The sequence below is a fragment of the Gymnogyps californianus genome, chromosome 1, assembly GCF_018139145.2.
Source record: "Gymnogyps californianus isolate 813 chromosome 1, ASM1813914v2, whole genome shotgun sequence".
NCBI classification, from domain to species: domain Eukaryota; kingdom Metazoa; phylum Chordata; class Aves; order Accipitriformes; family Cathartidae; genus Gymnogyps; species Gymnogyps californianus.
Window position 1 is genome coordinate 64713942 of NC_059471.1, and position 17153 is coordinate 64731094.

Sequence of the window (17153 nt, forward strand, 5' to 3'; positions counted from 1 at the left end):
CACGCAGCCGATGGTTCAAGCTCTGAGGCAGGAAGATGAAGTCTGGTGGCTGACAAAAGTTGGAGGTCCGTTTGAAATTCCTGTTTTCGTTCAGGGGACAATAGATTTTCACCTTGTGGATCTTCGGTGCTAGAGGACAAGTAAAATAGTCGCCTGCTCATTAGCAAACCAAACCAAACAAACAAACAACATCCTCCAAATACATGTCAATTGGTACACTGACATCTGTCAAGCTATATTTGAATGCACACAAAACATGAGATTTCTTGGGTAGTAACAAGTATAATTAGGCCTTTAGCACGGTATCCATTGATAAAAATGGAGTGCTGCTTCTGCAGAGGAGGAGAACCAGAGCATTTCGCTGAACAGCAGGGGAGAACTTCACCCACAGAGCGATGATACGCCTCACACACCGAGAAGGTACATCAGTGCTTTACACATCAAATTGAGGACAATCACAGTGTAAAATGACAGAATTGATGGAGCTTATAATTTGTCACAGGACAGGCAGTTCAATAGCTGGAGAGTGTAAAGGCAAGTCCAAACATAAATGAGGTTCTTCTGACCATGACCCCATGATGTTTCTCCTAATCTGCATGTCTGTAAATGAAGAGGGAAGATCACAGATATAACGCAGCAATGGAGTTCTCCAGGTACATCACATAACAAGTGTGCTTGTTAAACAACAAAAGAGCAGGTTTCCAAAATGAAAATTATGCTGTCTTGCATTTCTTTGCAGTACTGCTTTTCTGGTTTTGAAGGCATTGGACTACAGCTGCTCAATTAGAAATCTCATTTTCTTTATTCCTTCAGAACAGAAAAATCCTGGGGTCTGTTACCTTCTGAGAAATACAGACAAAGTCAATAAAGTAATGAAATGTTTATATTGTCCAAGTATTTCCTGTGAAATAGTAAAACCATTATTTGATTAAAATAATATAGAATCCAGCACTGGGATATTAATCATGCTGCATCAAAGGCAGAGAAGGAAAATATTATTCCTCTTTTGTCGAGTCTGTTACTAAGAAAAGACTCTACTCAAAGTAGAAACACTTCAATATTTGTTCTTTAGATAAATAAGATTAAATTTTAACCTTTACTCTTCTGAAGCCCTTAGAGAAACATTCATTTATCTGCAGCTGAAATTAATATTGGATTGCTTTATTGATTCATTGGCTAAAGGCACAGACTAGCCGTGAAAATTCCTCTCTGCTTGCATTGACACATTGAACAGGAACAAAAAAATGTCATTTAAAAGCAGTTTAGCCTCGAGAAAATGGGCAGTCATTGTGAGGCTGGGCATTCTAGGGGAAAAAAAAAAAAGTTCTTCATGTATCCCACTTAAGAATCAACATATTTATATGGAACAGCTTGATAGACATGATAAATAACTGACTATAACTACATTTCTTGAGGTACTGCTCAAAGGCAGTCTTATACCACAACACAGAAAAGCCTTCAGAGGACATAAGGTTTAAAAAACAAAGTATCAAAAATATATAAACAACCTCCCAAATGACTCTGAGTCAGAGCTTCAATTGCAGTAAATCACCATGAATGCAATGGTGGCGTATTCCTAATCTGCGGCCACTGAAACCAGGGCCCCAGGGTTTATCTTCGTGCAACAGCTTGTGATATTTAGACTGCAAATTGGCAGCAGTAAAAGGGCAATCGGTGGGTATGTTGTAGGTGATCCGGGAAACCCTACTAAGGGCGAGCTTGGTGTGAACTTACTTCCCAGTCTCTGTGTTTATACCCCGATCCCATGGCAAGTGTGAGATAATTTGAGGTAATCACTGCTCCATAGGGAAGGGGTAAACACCTCACAGTTACCTCTGGGTCAGATTAAGTAAAATGATAGATATAGCAGTGTAGTTGCTGTATCCCTTATTTCTCCTCTATCTCCATAGCTTGTTTAAGTATATACACATTTACATGAACCATGACAGCTTCACCTAGGTTTATCACACAGCTGAAGTAACGGCATAATACACCACCCCCTGCACTTTCTGGTCCTTTTGCAGGATGGCAATACTTGTCTGAAAGGTTTGATGAGAACAGGCTGCTTTGTCACGCTGACCAGCTTCACCCCTAATGCCCGAGGAGCGGTGGGAGCTCTGCGTGGAGGCCCCGCTCTGCCCTGAGCCTCCTCGGCAGGGGGGAGTTGCCAGTCTTCTGTAACACGCAGGACGGTTCCTCCCCTGGTAGGTGGAAAGCATTCGCGTCTCCTGATATGAAATGATCCTGCCCGCAAGTGTCAGAGAAGTTGATCATGGTGTGGCTTTGTTTTTTTGGATTCATCACGTTGAATAAGGAGTTTCATCTGCAGTTGGATAAGAGCACTCTTGAGCAAATGATCTTGAGTTTTAATTGAGAGTAACCAGCCTCACCAGTTCCTTTCTCTTCAACATCTGCATCTAAATCAGGTCAATTGCCAGTAAAGGGCAGATGTTACAGAAATTATCTTTTTTTTTTTCCAGGAGTAACTGCTCTGTCAAATAGGGTCATAATGTGTTGTAGCACCACAAATTTAGACTATGCCTTGGAGACTTCATAGGGGATACCTGGGAGACCTTTCCACAGTCATTTAGTGTACAAATATGTCCAAAAAGCCATTATGCGTGGGTGAAGGGAAACTTTTTAAAGGAATTAGGAGCATATATCAACTACTGTTTTAAGGTCAGACTTTTCACACAAAAATATTCTAGTGGAGATGTAGTAAATTCATCCCTTTATACAGAAGTTTCATCATTTGATCTGATATTTTGAATTAACGGTACACTTCAGTTCACTTTTTTGGGGAAGATCCAAGTCATATTATAAGGTCTAAGTCTGGACCCTTTTGCTTGGGCAAAATTTCCACGTCGGAGTTTGTCTGAGGTAGAATGGTAGGCCTGCATGTTCACCTCTGCAATACAGCTTACTCAGGCTAATGAATGAATGGGGAAGTAATAACTGCATTGTTGGGTACACCCACATTTTCAGACAGGATCCTTACTTAATGAGAAGGAAAACTATTTTTAGGAGCAGTAGCAGAAATTTCAAAGGTTGAGACAGAATAATATATCGATGTCTAATTCCTCTCAAATGCGGGAGTTCAATTTGACTGGTCCATCTGCAGCAAGCATGTTTCCAAGTAAGGGAATCCTGTTCCTTTATCTAGACCCTCCTCGTATTCCTATTAATGGATGTTTCAAGGTGTGCCTAATTCCATCTTCTGCCTCCTCCATTTACAATATGTAAACATAGCCTGATGTTTATATCCTCTTCCTTGTGTAAGAGCTAGTGTTTTGGCAGTAGTGCTCCTCACCTTCTAGACATACCTTCTACATTCAGTTTAGCACTTACTGATGCATTTTTTATAACTGTGTTTATTACTCACTTTAAGCAGAGGGGAAAAGAGAAGATGCAAAGAGAGATGTAAAGAAATACTGAGGATCAAGTAGACTTTTCAAAAACTTTTGGCAGCCACACGTTCAACATATGACACTATGTTGCCTAATAATATGAAAAAAACAATGAGGCCATGGTTCATAAGAAGCAATGTTATGTGTCATATCCATCCCACAGGCCATAGTTTCCCCATCCCTAGCTTGAACATTGTAAAACATGTTTAGTCTGATACATAGCTTGGACACATCACAATAATAAAAACAAAACAAAACAAACAAAACAAAACAAAACAGGGACCTATATTTTCAGAAGTGAATGGTGACATTTTCTGTCCCTATTATTTTGATAGGCCATTGAGATACTTGAGAGAAGTCCTGTTTTCAGAAGTCAGATTCCCACTAAATGTCACAATCATACCCTTAAATAAGAAATATCTATCATCAACTGTAACTTAAATATTTAGGGCTCCTAAAAAGCAAAACCGCCATTCATTCAATATAATCTGTTTGCAGACCCTTTCAGAGACTCTTGACCCCCAGGAACAGCCAGGTGCAAGTCTGGTGAGTCTTGCAGTGCATCTTGATGTCTCTGCAAGAGCTCACTGAAGTTCCTCAAGGTGGAAAAGCCATCCTGGAATAACTGAAGCAGTAGTAACATACTGAAAGAATTGGTAGGTGATTTGCCTCCCACAGAGCATGAAGGTTTGCATCTCTGGCCAAATCTGTTCCCTTTGCACTATTCAGCAATGGCTCTCCCAAGAGCAGACTCCAAGTTGTATTTCCTCACTCAGAATACTCACAAATGAGTTCAGAATTAGCGTAGCAAAGAGCTGACACCTTTCTTCTTCCCATCCTCTTTGAGAACAGAAAGCAAGTTGAACGGTAGGAATAGGTGTTGAAGAAGGCAACTTGCTTGTCCTGTGTTCATTATTTAAAGGCTATATTTAAAGGCTAAAGATGTTACACAGTGTTTGTCCCAATACCAACCCCTGAGGAACACCACTCGGCACTGGTCAGCACTCGAACATCGAGCCATTGACCGCAACTCTTTGATTGCAACCATCCAGCCAATTCCTTATCCACTGAGTGCTCCATCTGTCAAATCCATGTCTCGCCAATTTAGAGACAAGGATGTCGTGCGGGACAGTGTCAAATGCTTTGCACAAGTCCAGGTAGATGATGTCCATTGCTCTTCCTTTATCCACCAATGCTGTAACCCCATCGTAGAAGGCCACCAAATTTGTCAGGCATGATTTGCCCTTAGTGAAGCCATGCTGGCTGTCACCAGTCACCTCCTTATATTTTCCATGTGCCCTAGCATAGTTTCCAGGAGGATCTGCCCTGTGATCTTGCCAGGCACAGAGGTGAGACTGACTGGCCTGTAGTTCCCCGGGTCTTCCTTTTTTCCCTTTTTAAAAATGGGGTTAGGTTTCCCCTTTTCCAGTCAGTGGGAACTTCCCCAGGCTGCCACGACTTCTCAAATATGATGGATAGTGGCTTAGCCACTTCATCTGCCAGTTCCCTCAGGACCCACGGATGTATCTCAGCAGGTCCCATGGACTTGTGCACCTTCAGGTTCCTTAGATGGTCTCAAACCTGATCTTCTCCTATGGTGGGCGGTTCTTCATTCTCCCACTCCCTGCCTTTGCCTTCTGCGACTCAGGCGGTGTGGCTGGAGCACTTGTCAGTGAAGACTGAGGCAAAAAAGTCATTGAGTACCTCAGCCTTCTCCATATCCTGGGTAACCAGGTCTCCCGTTTCCTTCCGGAGAGGGCCCACATTTTCCCTAGTCTTCATTTTATCACTATGTATCTATAGAAGCTTTTCTTGTTGCCCTTGACATCCCTGGCCAGATTTAATTCTATCAGGGCTTTGGCTTTCCTAGCCTGATCCCTGGCTGCTTGCACAATTTCTCTGTATTCCTCCCAGGCTACCTATCCTTGCTTCCACCCTCTGTAGGCTTCCTTTTTGTGTTTGAGTTTGTCCAGGAGCTCCTTGTTCAGCCACACAGGCCTCCTGGCATTTTTGCCTGACTTTCTCTTTGCTGGGATGCATCGCTCCTGAGCTTGGAGGAGGTAATCCTTGAATATTAACCAGCTTTCTTGGGTCCCTCTTCCCTCCAGGGCTGTATCCCATGGTACTCTGCCAAGCAGATACCTGAAGAGGCCAAAGTCTGCTCTCCTGAAGTCCAGGGTAGCGAGCTTGCTGTGCGCCCTCCTCGCTGTCCTAAGGATCTTGAACTGCGTCCTAAGATCACGGTCACTGCAGCCAAGGCTGCCCTTGAGCTTCACATTCTCCACCAGCCCCTCCTTGTTGGTGAGAACAAGGTCCAGCATAGCACCTTTCCTCATTGGCTCCTCTATCTCTTGGAGAAGGAAATTGTCATCAACGCATTCCAGGAACCTCCTGGATTGCTTATGCCCTGCTGTGCTGTCCCTCCAACAGATACCGGGGTGGTTGACGTCCCCCGTGAGGACCAGGGCTTGTGAACATGAGGCTGCTCCTATCTGTCTATAGAAGGCCTCATCCGCTCGGTCTTCCTGGTCGGGTGGCCTGTAGCAGACCCCCACTATAATGTCACCTGTCCCTGCCCTCCCTTTAATCCTGACCCACAGGCTCTCAGTCGGCTCCTCATCCATCCCCAGGCAGAGCTCCATGCACTCCAGCTGTCATTGACATAGAGGGTGACACCCCCTCCTTGTCTCCCCTGCCTGTCCTTCCTAAAGAGCCTGTATCCTTCCATTCCAACACTCCAGTCATAGGAGCCATCCCACCACGTCTTCTGATGCCAATAAGACCATAGCCCTGCAGGCATGCGCATGTCTCTAATTCCTCTTGTTTATTGCCCATGCTATGTGCGTTTGCATAGAGGCATTTAAGTTGGGCCTCCCATGAAGCTGACTTACTGGCTGGAATTCCTTTGTGCTGCTCTTCAGGTGCTCTCCTGCTGACCCGTGATCCCTCTCCAGGCTCTGGGCATCTATTGCTGGCACTGGCATCAAACTGGTAGGAGCGGGATGGATTGAAGTTCCCCTCCCCAGCAACTTTAGTTTAAAGCCCTCTTCACCAGCTTGGCAAGCCTATGACTGAAGATGCTCTTCCCCTTCTCTGACAGATGGACCCCATCAGCTCCCAGTAGACCAGGTTTTTCAAAGCGAGTCCCATGGTCTAAGTAGCCGAACCCCTGGCTGTGGCACCAGTCCCGTAACCATTTGTTGATTCACCAGATTCGACTGGCCCTTTCAAACCCCAACCCTTTGACCGGGAGAACTGATAAAAAAACTACCTGTGCTCCAGAGTCCCTTACCACTGCTCCCAGGGCTCTGTAATCCTTCTTGATACTCCTCAGACTGCTCCTGGCTGTATCACTGGTGCCCACGTGAAACAACAGCAGTGGATAATAGTCAGTGGACTGTATGGCACTTGGTAGTCTCTTGGTGACATCCCTGATAGGAGCCCCCGGTAAGCAGCACACCTCTCTAGAGAGTGCGTCAGGTCAGCAGATGGGTGCCTCCGTACCTCTCAGAAGAGAGTCGCCTACTACTATCACCCGTCACCTTTTTTTAGTTGCACTGGTTGTTATACAGGGAGCAGATCGGGCTGCCTTACTCAGCTCCAGCGCCTCTCCTGATGTGACGGGTCTTTCCTCTTCAGTCTGCGGAGCGGTGAAGCAGTTCTGCAAGGGCACCTCAGGCTTCGGGGGAAGCCCCTTCTTCCTGCAGGACCTTGCCATGGCAAGCTTCCATTCTTCTGCATTATTGGCCCCCCTTCCCTCCGTGTGTGCCAGTGGCGGAGGTTTTGGCTGCTTGGCCATGGGCTGTGGGTCTGCTGCAGACTGCGCTTGGAGCCAGCTATCTAACTCCTTCTCAGCCTCCCTGATGTTACGCAGCCTTCTCACCGCCTCCTGCAGCTCAGCCACCTGCTGCAGGAGATCCTCCACCTGGGCACACCTTTTGCAGGCAGGTCTGCTGCCTGTGCCTACCCCAGGAGAAAGGTCTAGGCACGTCCTGCAGTCTGAGGTCTGCACTGCGGCCTCACCCTTCAGCAGCTCTGTCTGGAGGCATCTGAAGATAATGCCTTTTATAGTGGTCTCCAGGGCCACTGTGAACTGGAGAATTTGGGAATGCTTCTAAGCTCCAGGGCACAGGTAAGTGCTCAAGGTAACCTCATTCCATGCTGGGGTGACACCTGGACATGTATCAACCCTTCCCTGAACCCTGTACCACAAAAAGTAAACCAAGGTTCCCAAGGAGGCCGGAAGCCATGGATGGGTTTGAGGTCCCTGAGAAGGATAGTCACTGGACAAGGACTTAACGAGCACCACTCTCAGATCATTGCAAATGTTGCTGTTTGGAAGCAGCCTACATGACACCAAACTGTGCTGCGGGTGGGCTGAGTATCCAAAGGTTTCCTTTATGCTCTGATTATCAGAAATTGAACCCACCAGAGAATCTGACACTGGATTTCCACATGTCTTATCAAACACCTTCTTCTATGGTATCATAAGGTACCACTTACATACCCTGTTGACACCAGAAAAGGAGAAGATACTGTTGGATAGTTCTGTTTGTCCAGAGCAATTTCAAAGACTAAAGCAATTGCTCTTTCTCTTCAAGGATGTAGTCACCTTAAGATCCACAATGTCCCATTTTGCCTCCCCTAGCTAAGCCTGCAGCTAAGATAACTCAGGACAGATGAGAGAAGGAACTGAATGTTCTCTCTTGTGCGGCATATACATTATCTGTGATTTATGTTTGCACTCTGTGGCTTATATGGACACTCCAGCAGCCACAGGATGATCCTACTGCAGCAAGAGACAGAATTGCTCTTTTCCATTCAAGCCACCTTCAGAGAAAGAACCTGAGCTTGCCACAATGAGCCAGGTTTTGTCCTTTTAAGACAAAGTTGTATGAGTATGGTCCTTCAAACATCCCCAAAACATAAGGTAACCATGAAAGTACCAGCCCGCTTAGTGGTAGACGTGGCCAGGAGAATGTAACATACATGTCCCAAGACAGGATTTCACTCCAAATGACTTTAAATGTGGTACACAGAGAGATCATGTCTCCTCCTGCACCAGCAGGCCTTGCATGTGATCAACAAAGATGTGTCACTCAGACACTCCTCAGCTTAAACAAAGGAGATCTCAGCAAGACTCTGCTGTGAAATGGACATCAAACTTTTTATGAACCTCCTGTTGTCGTCCCCTGCCTCTCATCACCACAGTCCCTGTCATGAGTCAGTGACCCTCACACAGGTCATTTACCTGGGTCCAAGGAACATTGAAAAAGGGTCATTTACACAGGTATAAGGGACATTCCTACTGACCAGGAGCAGATCAGGCTACAGTGACCCCATGGTGTTTATGACTGCGCCCCAGAGCCCCTGCATGCAAGCCAGCAGATGAAGGTACCTACACAGAGCATTAGGTTCCTGTTCACCTTGTACCAGTGTAAGTGACTATACAGCATGTATAGGGCAAGTCTGTTCCCACTAAATAGGCTGCCAGAAGGACTCCCATAGTCTTCCACTCAATTTTTAATTCCAGTTTTAAAAGTAAGACCAAATTCTGCTCCTAGTTGTTTCCTCAAATACACAAACTTCACCTTTATAATACTGATCTTTTTATTCTTAAACAAGATTAAAATTATTTCATTATTTTTTCAGGAGTGTTATATGCATTAAAAGGAAAGCAGGTAAGTATGTGCAGAGCAATAAGATTTATTCAGAGAAAGTGTGTTTCTGTCTAAAAGAGAGAATAAACTGATTTTATGTAAACAACCAGAAAAACCACCCCACCCCTAGAGAAAACAGGCACACAAATGCTTTACTCCTTTCATAAATAATGTATTTTATTGCATATGGCTATTAAGGAGAGCATCCATGATCAATACAGACTAAATACAATACACTACTCTAGTTCCATTTATTCTGGTCTCCAGCAGCATCACATTTATCCTTATATACAGCGTGTACATTGGAAGACACAGCAAGATAAGTTAAGTCTCTTGTCATATCACAATAGCAAGAAATATATTTAACATCTTGATATCCAGAAACAATACGTACCCAAAAAGAAAACACTGCTTAATAACTGTTAAGGTTATATAGCAAAAAATATTTTAAATTTAAGGTAAGTCAGGCAAAATGTACAAAGACCCAATATACATTGTGAAGTTTTAGCAAACATAACATTTATACATTTTGGTTCCATTCTGTAAACTAAATTAAGAATGTAAGTATTGCATATGCCTTTGTGAAATATACAGGATAGAGAAGAATTGACTATATTGTCAAGTTTTTGTTTTGAAGTTGCTGTATGCATTTCAGCCATTTGATTTAGTGGCATGATTTCTTAATTGGTACAGAGGGCTACTTCAAAATAGAAGTTCAAAACATTGAATTCAGCAGGTACCACACTCAGTGCTATGGGGGAGTTCAGACAGAAAATGTCAAAGGTATTTGTTTGTTTTAGTTCCAGACTTGAACAAGCAGCATTTTAGAGTGTCTTAGAACTATTTATAACATTATTATTAAAAAAACCCTCAAACAGATAGATCAGATATTTAAATTGATTTTAGATCTAACATTGTATTAGCCTATGCATTGCTGTGATTTAAGACCCCCAAAATTACACTGAAAAATAAAGCGTGTCATGGGGTAGGGAAGGAATTAAGTTTACATTCATCTTTGTCTTGTAATACAATCCTCAGTTCTAAAAATTCAGCATGTAAGCAGGAAGACTGCATTGCCATTCATTATATTCGTAAGACATTGACTCTCGTCTTCCTCAGAAAAAAAATTCCAAAAGATAATGCATTGTTAAGAGTGAAGTACAGGTTCCACCTAGCACAATGATTTAAAAAAAGAAAAAAAAAAGTCTCACGTAACTCAAATAACTTAGTAATACTTACATGTCTATCAGAGCAGGCCTGGGGAGGTACCCTTAAAATGTATATGAACTCTTCATCAAATTTATCGAAGGAGAAACAAGGTGGCATGACATTCTGCTAGTCTGGTGCAACAGTTGTATGTGACATTTGTGACAGTAGCCGCCACATCACTCGGATTTTCAGGCTACTGGAAATGTGATGCACAGGTAGCCTTGAAAAGAGCTCAGGATACGTGACTGCAATGGTTCTTCTTCCCTGTAATAACGCCTGCAGCTGCAATGGTGCTTTCCTGGTAAAAGGCAAATATCAGGACTTTCTAGATGGCAAGATAATACTGTGTTAATATTAGCACTTGAATCTGCCTGATACCCATTATCATCCCTGCATTCCTAGCATGCCTATGTGGATTTTTGGTTACAAGAAACGCAGCTAAGAACAGGGTTAGCTGACAAAAGTGAGCTTGTAAATAGGAGAAAAGGCTTTTGCAATCTTAAGTACCTACATAAACACCTACATAGAGAGGATTAAACAAGTATGTCAAAGGTACAGAGAGATACCCCCAATACAGTTTGATGTTTTTAACTTACGTTGCTTCAGTTACACATTTCATATTTTTTAACTACTCTGAATCCTCTGTCCAAGTCCGAGTCACAGAGTTTCATCCCATTTTAGACTTTTCAGTGCCCTGGTTAGGCTTTGTCTGAGAAGTAAACCCTGCGGCTAGTGATTCACAACCCAGCAGCAGCAGCAGCTGTACGCGTTGCAAGTTCAGTAAGGCTGACGACCGTTCTTGAGAGACTCAGCATAGAGATAAAGGAGGTCCTGTCGTACACCAACACCGCAAATCCGGCTTTACTTTGAACTGAGGTAGCACTGTGGTAGGCTTGAAATTATGCCAGTAAATACCAGATCTTACTGCTTCAGCGGGTGTTACAGAATCCCTTAATATGCCGAAGAATAAATACAGTTTGTCTTTGCAGAAAAAGGAAATGAAGGCATTGGCCGTTAGTTAAAGAGGCCGGCAGAAAAGTTTCTACGATCTAAACAGCATCGCCAACTTCTGTCGAAACAGCAGCAAAATGATACTGTAGATGCCATGGACAGGTAATGAGTTAGGCAGGTTGCTTTCCCTTCCTCCCAGATTTGTTGCACAGTTTAGTCCACAACAGTGAAGTAACTGTCCGGACCAACAATAACAACAAAAAGTAGACCTTAAGCAGCTTCAGTTACAAAACAAAAACAAAAACAAAAAAACCCAACCCACCAACAAAAAAACCCCCAAAACAAACAAAAAAGGTATATGCCGAGCAGCTTCTTTGAATGTTGTACTCTGTTGTTTGAGGTCATGGTGAGAAAACTAACTCCTTCACTCTGAAAAGAAAAATGAAAGAAAGTCAATAAAAGCTGCAAAAAAAAAATCGTATTTATGATTTAAACAACATAAAAACTACCATAGAGATTATTCAGAATGGGTTTCCATGGAAAAAACAAGCTGTGCGATAACTGCTTTCATATTTGTATACATCAAAAGGTATTGCAGAGGCAATAACGGGAGTACTCCCCAATCCAATACCACCACCTTTTTTTAGAACTTTTCAGCTGTGGCTCTTCAGACCAGCAAACCATGGGAGACAGAACTGGTTAGAAAACCCGACACAAAATCCCCCCAGTTCAAGTTGTGACCATCACTGTTTGCATCAGTGGAAAGGAAAAGGGGTTGCAGAAAGTAGGTACAAACTCAACTGTTTTGTCAGCTAAGTGTTATCAAAAGCTGTCCATTTCCAGACATTAAAAACAAGTTTCTTGAGACTATATGGTCTTTAGGGAAAGAGTCTTCTAAAAACATAAGCAAAGTATAGAAAGAACCTTCTTCTAATTTAGTTAATTGATTTACTAAGTAACTATTATTCCAGAAGTAAAAAAGTGGGTAGGTATGCAAATGGAAGGAATCTTCTCCAGATTACTGACTACAAAGCTGCTTTAAACAGTTAAGGTGAATTACACAGTAAAATAGAAACTGATTACAAAGTGACCCATCCTATTTTAAAGAATGCAGCTGACTCCTTTCATGGTTTTTCACTGCAAAGAATTAATGGATAGTATGTGCCACCGCCATAAAGGGACATTATTATATTAACTCACAACATTAAGATGATTTGTTAACATGGTCATTAAAAATCAAAATTTCCTTAGTATGTTGCTTATTGTATAGATTTTTCCTGTCTGCTATAATATTTGGAAAGCAGCAATGCACAAACAGTAGTGATTAAAACACCGAGACTGTAAGTTTCACATGACAAAACATTGACACGTCATTTTGAAAGGTGCCAACTAAGAGGTAAATCCCGATACAACACCAGGCTGCAATATACATTCACCCTAAGTGCTATTAATAATGTCTAGTTCATTTAATAGTTTATAACAATTTTTTTTGTTGTATGTTGTTGTCCAAGTTTACAAGTCAGATGAAAAGTTTAGTTTGAGGATGTATTACACAAGTTTTCCTAAAAATTGAAGTTATTTGGAACACTTTGAGAACTAACATTGTTACTTAGAAAAGTGTATAAAGGACATAACCCATTAATTTTTACTGTACTTATACAAGAAGTCAGTATTCCTGTATATTTTTAATTCCTTTGGGACCATAAAACCAAAATAAATTATATAGGAAACCTGGATGTCAAAGTAACCATAGTGCTTATCTGTGCAAGTTTCAATCCATATAAGCCTCTGATAACCCAATACAAAGGCTTTTCCTTGAAGCCTACACAAAAATAAAGGTTGACGTACGCCAACATATGTGAGAATTGCTAAATTGCTATTGAATCTCTCAGAGCTAAGGTTTACTTAAGGAATTAGTCCTGCTGGAGTCCATTGGAGCTGCTATATGATCAGATACTTAGGATATTACTTAGGATTTTATTTCATGACAGAGCTTGAGAGGAATTAATAACTTGCCAAGACCAAAAGGGGAGCATCTCACTGCCCCCATTCATTGCCATTTATTTGCTGCCACTTTTCTGATCAGAAACTAAGTCAAATCTACCCATTCAATGTTCAGAAAACAAGCTTTCGTTGTTTGGGCTGGGAGGGTGTTTCAAATGAAGAACTTGAACTGGCTTATGATGCAATCAAGGGAGCCCCAAAACTGCCATCATCATCCAGTAAGGCTGTGTGGGAGAACGTGTGGCAGGATGGATGGCTCTCAGAAGGGAGCAGAGATCCCTCGTTTGAGGAAGAGCCACCTAACAAACCACTTTGTTTCGACTTTTGTTCAGGGAAGCAGGATAAATGCATCATGTAGGCAAACGAGTGTTTAAAGATACATGCTTACTCTGTGTTACTGCTTTCCTCCTCCAAATGGAAACTAACCTGACAACTAAATTTAGGTTTCCAACAGTGGCCACATGATAGTGAAACCCAAATAAAGTTAAAAAAAATAATCATGTGTTCAGCTAGGGAAATGAGAGGAAGGTATTTTTGTACATGCAAGGAACACAAGTATGTTTCCAGAAGTATGTCAGCCTAGGGCGGTCATCAGGGAGGATTTATTAGCAACTGAGTAAACCTGCCGTTTTTTTACGGCACAACAGGTACTTTCCAGCCAGAATTAAACTGGAGCAGGCGAAGCGGCTGATGCTTCAAAGCATTTCCAAACTTGGTTCACAGGGTTTTGTTAGGTGGACAATGGGACTGTGGGCACAAGCCTAAGAGCCTATGATGCAATAAACTCATCATCCAATGAGTCTATAATGCTGACCTATGACTCAAAAACTAACCAAAACATAGCCTTCGATAATGAAACAATTTCCTCTGACTTCAATAAACTTCGAATCAGGTTTCAAATAAGCTTTGAATCAAGAAAGGAAAAATAACTACTGCTACCACTTGATCCACATAATAGCAATGTCAGCTTCAGAGGAAGCCTACTTGCAAGAAAAAAGTCGCAAGTTCCATGCTAAAGTAAAAAAAAAAATTACATTAATATCACTTAATTTTTACTTCAGTGATTAGTATCTTTCACTTATTTCAAGTCTCAGGTCAACATTCCACTTATACAGCAAGTCACGCCAGTATATGTTGTCCTTGTCCAGGAACTAAACAAAATTCCTGCAGGACACAAATATATTCTTTGGTAAGCTCATTCCATGGGCACACACAAATCAAAATACAAAGTCCAGCACTGTGTCAGTACTGAAGTTTCCTCTTGGTTTTGGGCTGTATTAAGAAAAGCATCCATGATCAGTGCTGAGTTTCCAAAACTACTTAGTCATCTGATTCCACTAGTGCTTCTTGGGGAATAAATCAAATAAACACACAAATTGCTAGGAAACTATCAAATACTCAAAGACTTGTTAAATATACTGTGAAGAGAATACAATGGTTAGTCAATTAAAGAAGATCTAGTCTGCTTATTAATTTTCAAAGTCAGTAAGCAATGAATAAAAATTTTCTTAATTCCTAAAAAGAATTCTCATCTGCTAACAAGCGTGCAGACAGAAACAGCCATTCACGTGGCTCATGGCAAAACACGTTGCTGGTTATTCACAAGCAGTAAATTTATTCCACTGGCAGCGCGACTGCCAGAGCGGATCAGGCATCGGACACAGAACCCCCAGCTCCGCCACGGGCTTCTGCCCTGACTCCAGGCAAATCACTTGGTGGCTTTGTCCCTTTGTTTCCCCTCCCCACGCTGCCTGCCAAATTGATTAAGGCTCTGATCCCGCTAACTAACTTTTCCTGGAAGAGCAGTCCTATTGATACAACCAAATCTGGAGGTTAACACCACATACGTCTGTGGGCATCAGGCCAGGCCATTAAACAGCACAGCCCAAGGAACCGAATCCCAGCCGCAGGGAGATGTCTTTGGCCCCTCCCTGACACCCTGGAGGAGACGCATGGCCCTGGGCGAAGCAGCTGGCTGGCCAGAAAAAGCAAGCGTGTCCCCCACCAGCAAGCTGCACTGCCCTCTCTACCCTCCGGCTCCATGCATTGTACCTGGCCGGGCACCCCGCAGGAGATGGGCTTACAGGCACCTGCACGTGTTGTAGCCTTGCACCTCAGCAGCACCTTCCCTACGCCCAGAGCAGTCAGGGCCAGCAAGCAAGCAGAGCAGGGAGGCAGGCGGCAGGGGCTTAGGTGAGGAGGGACAGCATGGGTCCTGATAGCGATAAATCCGTGCTGACCTGGCACCGACAGCAACGGGAGATGGTCTGAACCACAGTCTCCGAGGGCTTCTTTATGGGAGAGACTGTAGGATGCACACACACACATTGTAAGGTCACAAATTTGGCCAAGCATCCCAATGCGAATGCAGCCTGCCTGCTCCCCGGGATGCTACCGGGGAGGTGCACAGTAGGAGCCAAATCCTGACCTGGCTCTGACTCTCATTAAGCAATTTAATGAATACTATAGTTAAGTACATAGGTAACCCTGCTAAAGATAACAGAACAACTCATGTGCTGAGCTATGGCTTTCCACAGGTAATTCCAGGGAATCTGAGCTCTGCTGAGCAGGACTGCTCATACCAAATAAAGCCAAGCTCGGCCATTGTCACAGGAAAAGGTTTCAATCAAAGCTTAACATTCACCTTACCAACACTTCACAGGAAAACATAAAGTTGTATGCTCTAACAGTTTACAAGGCCCATGAATAATATCCATCCAAAGTAAAATGTTTCCACATTTGATGGGGAAAAAAAAGTTAAAACATGAAATGAAAAAGTCATGTTATTGTTATTTTTTTAAACAAGTCATGGTTGATCATAATTGGAGACATGCTGCCCGAAGTAACTAGGCTCTTTTGGTATGTTATTCCACTAAGAAACAGTACGTAATGTTATTTAGATAAGACACTGTTGTTTTATGAATTTAGAAAAGCGAGCATCAGGTCAACATACAATCTTTATGACTGATAATAAAAAAATCACTGAATTTCTTCACAGTAGTAAAGTAGGGATTTTGCGGCCACAGTTATCTATATTAAAATGAGCTTTATAGTACTTTTAACTCTTTTGTCAAATAGTTAAAAATCATAACATCTTGAATTGCATTAAGATAACCATGGGGAAAGATATTATCTTCTAGAGTGTGAAACAAAACACTAGATTATCTGGAAAAAGATGCGGCATGTCAGCAGCACTGCATACTTTTTTTTTTTTTGTCCATACACATAAGCTGTTCATCTGATATAAAATCAAATAAATGATACAAAGGTACTAAAAATCAAAGTAATCTGTATTTGATACCATATATTTACACAACAAACATTTATTTTACCTGCAATCTTACACTAGAGTTTAAGCAGCTGAGTCTACAGTAGAAGTACAGATGACGATGAGGGCTATGCTTAGTTGATTTCAGAATTTCATATAATTTGTGTTTCATATCATTTTGTCAAGGTTCTTATAGATTTTGTAGTATGAATAACTACACATTAAAATGTAATTATGTGGAAAATAACGTATTAAACTTACAAATGTCATTATAATGAATTTATAGCTAACGTGCTGGTCCAGAAATACATTTCCCATATCAATTACAATAAAAATAGGCACTTCAAATTTAAAATTAAGAAACTAGACATGCTCATTTTTCCAGGATTAATTTAATACAGTTGCTATTGTATCTCTTAATTTCAGAGCTACAGCCACTGTGTACTATTAAACAAATTTGTATAGATGAGATTTAATCCCATGATTAGGGATAAAATAAATCAGACAAAAAACCCCTCAACATAGTACTATCTGAAATTTGTTCAATTATCCTCTCCCATGCAAGCTGGGTATACAACCGTTCAAAAACATTATATGAAGTTAAACAAAACCAAGCTACTTTCTCTGAGCAATCAAAACACTAGGAAAAAAAAA

At 42.0% G+C, this 17153-nt stretch overlaps 1 protein-coding gene across 1 annotated transcript in view; it reads right to left on the reverse strand.

Moving 5' to 3' along the window:
- Positions 1 to 11490: 11490 nt before the first annotated feature.
- The window catches only part of IRS2 (insulin receptor substrate 2), a 29285-nt gene continuing 23622 nt past the window's right edge, over positions 11491 to 17153 (reverse strand). Inside the window, 1 exon segment of the mRNA XM_050905923.1 lies at positions 11491 to 11656. Within this exon segment, the coding sequence (XP_050761880.1) occupies positions 11652 to 11656 (5 nt within the window). The 3' untranslated portion in view covers positions 11491 to 11651.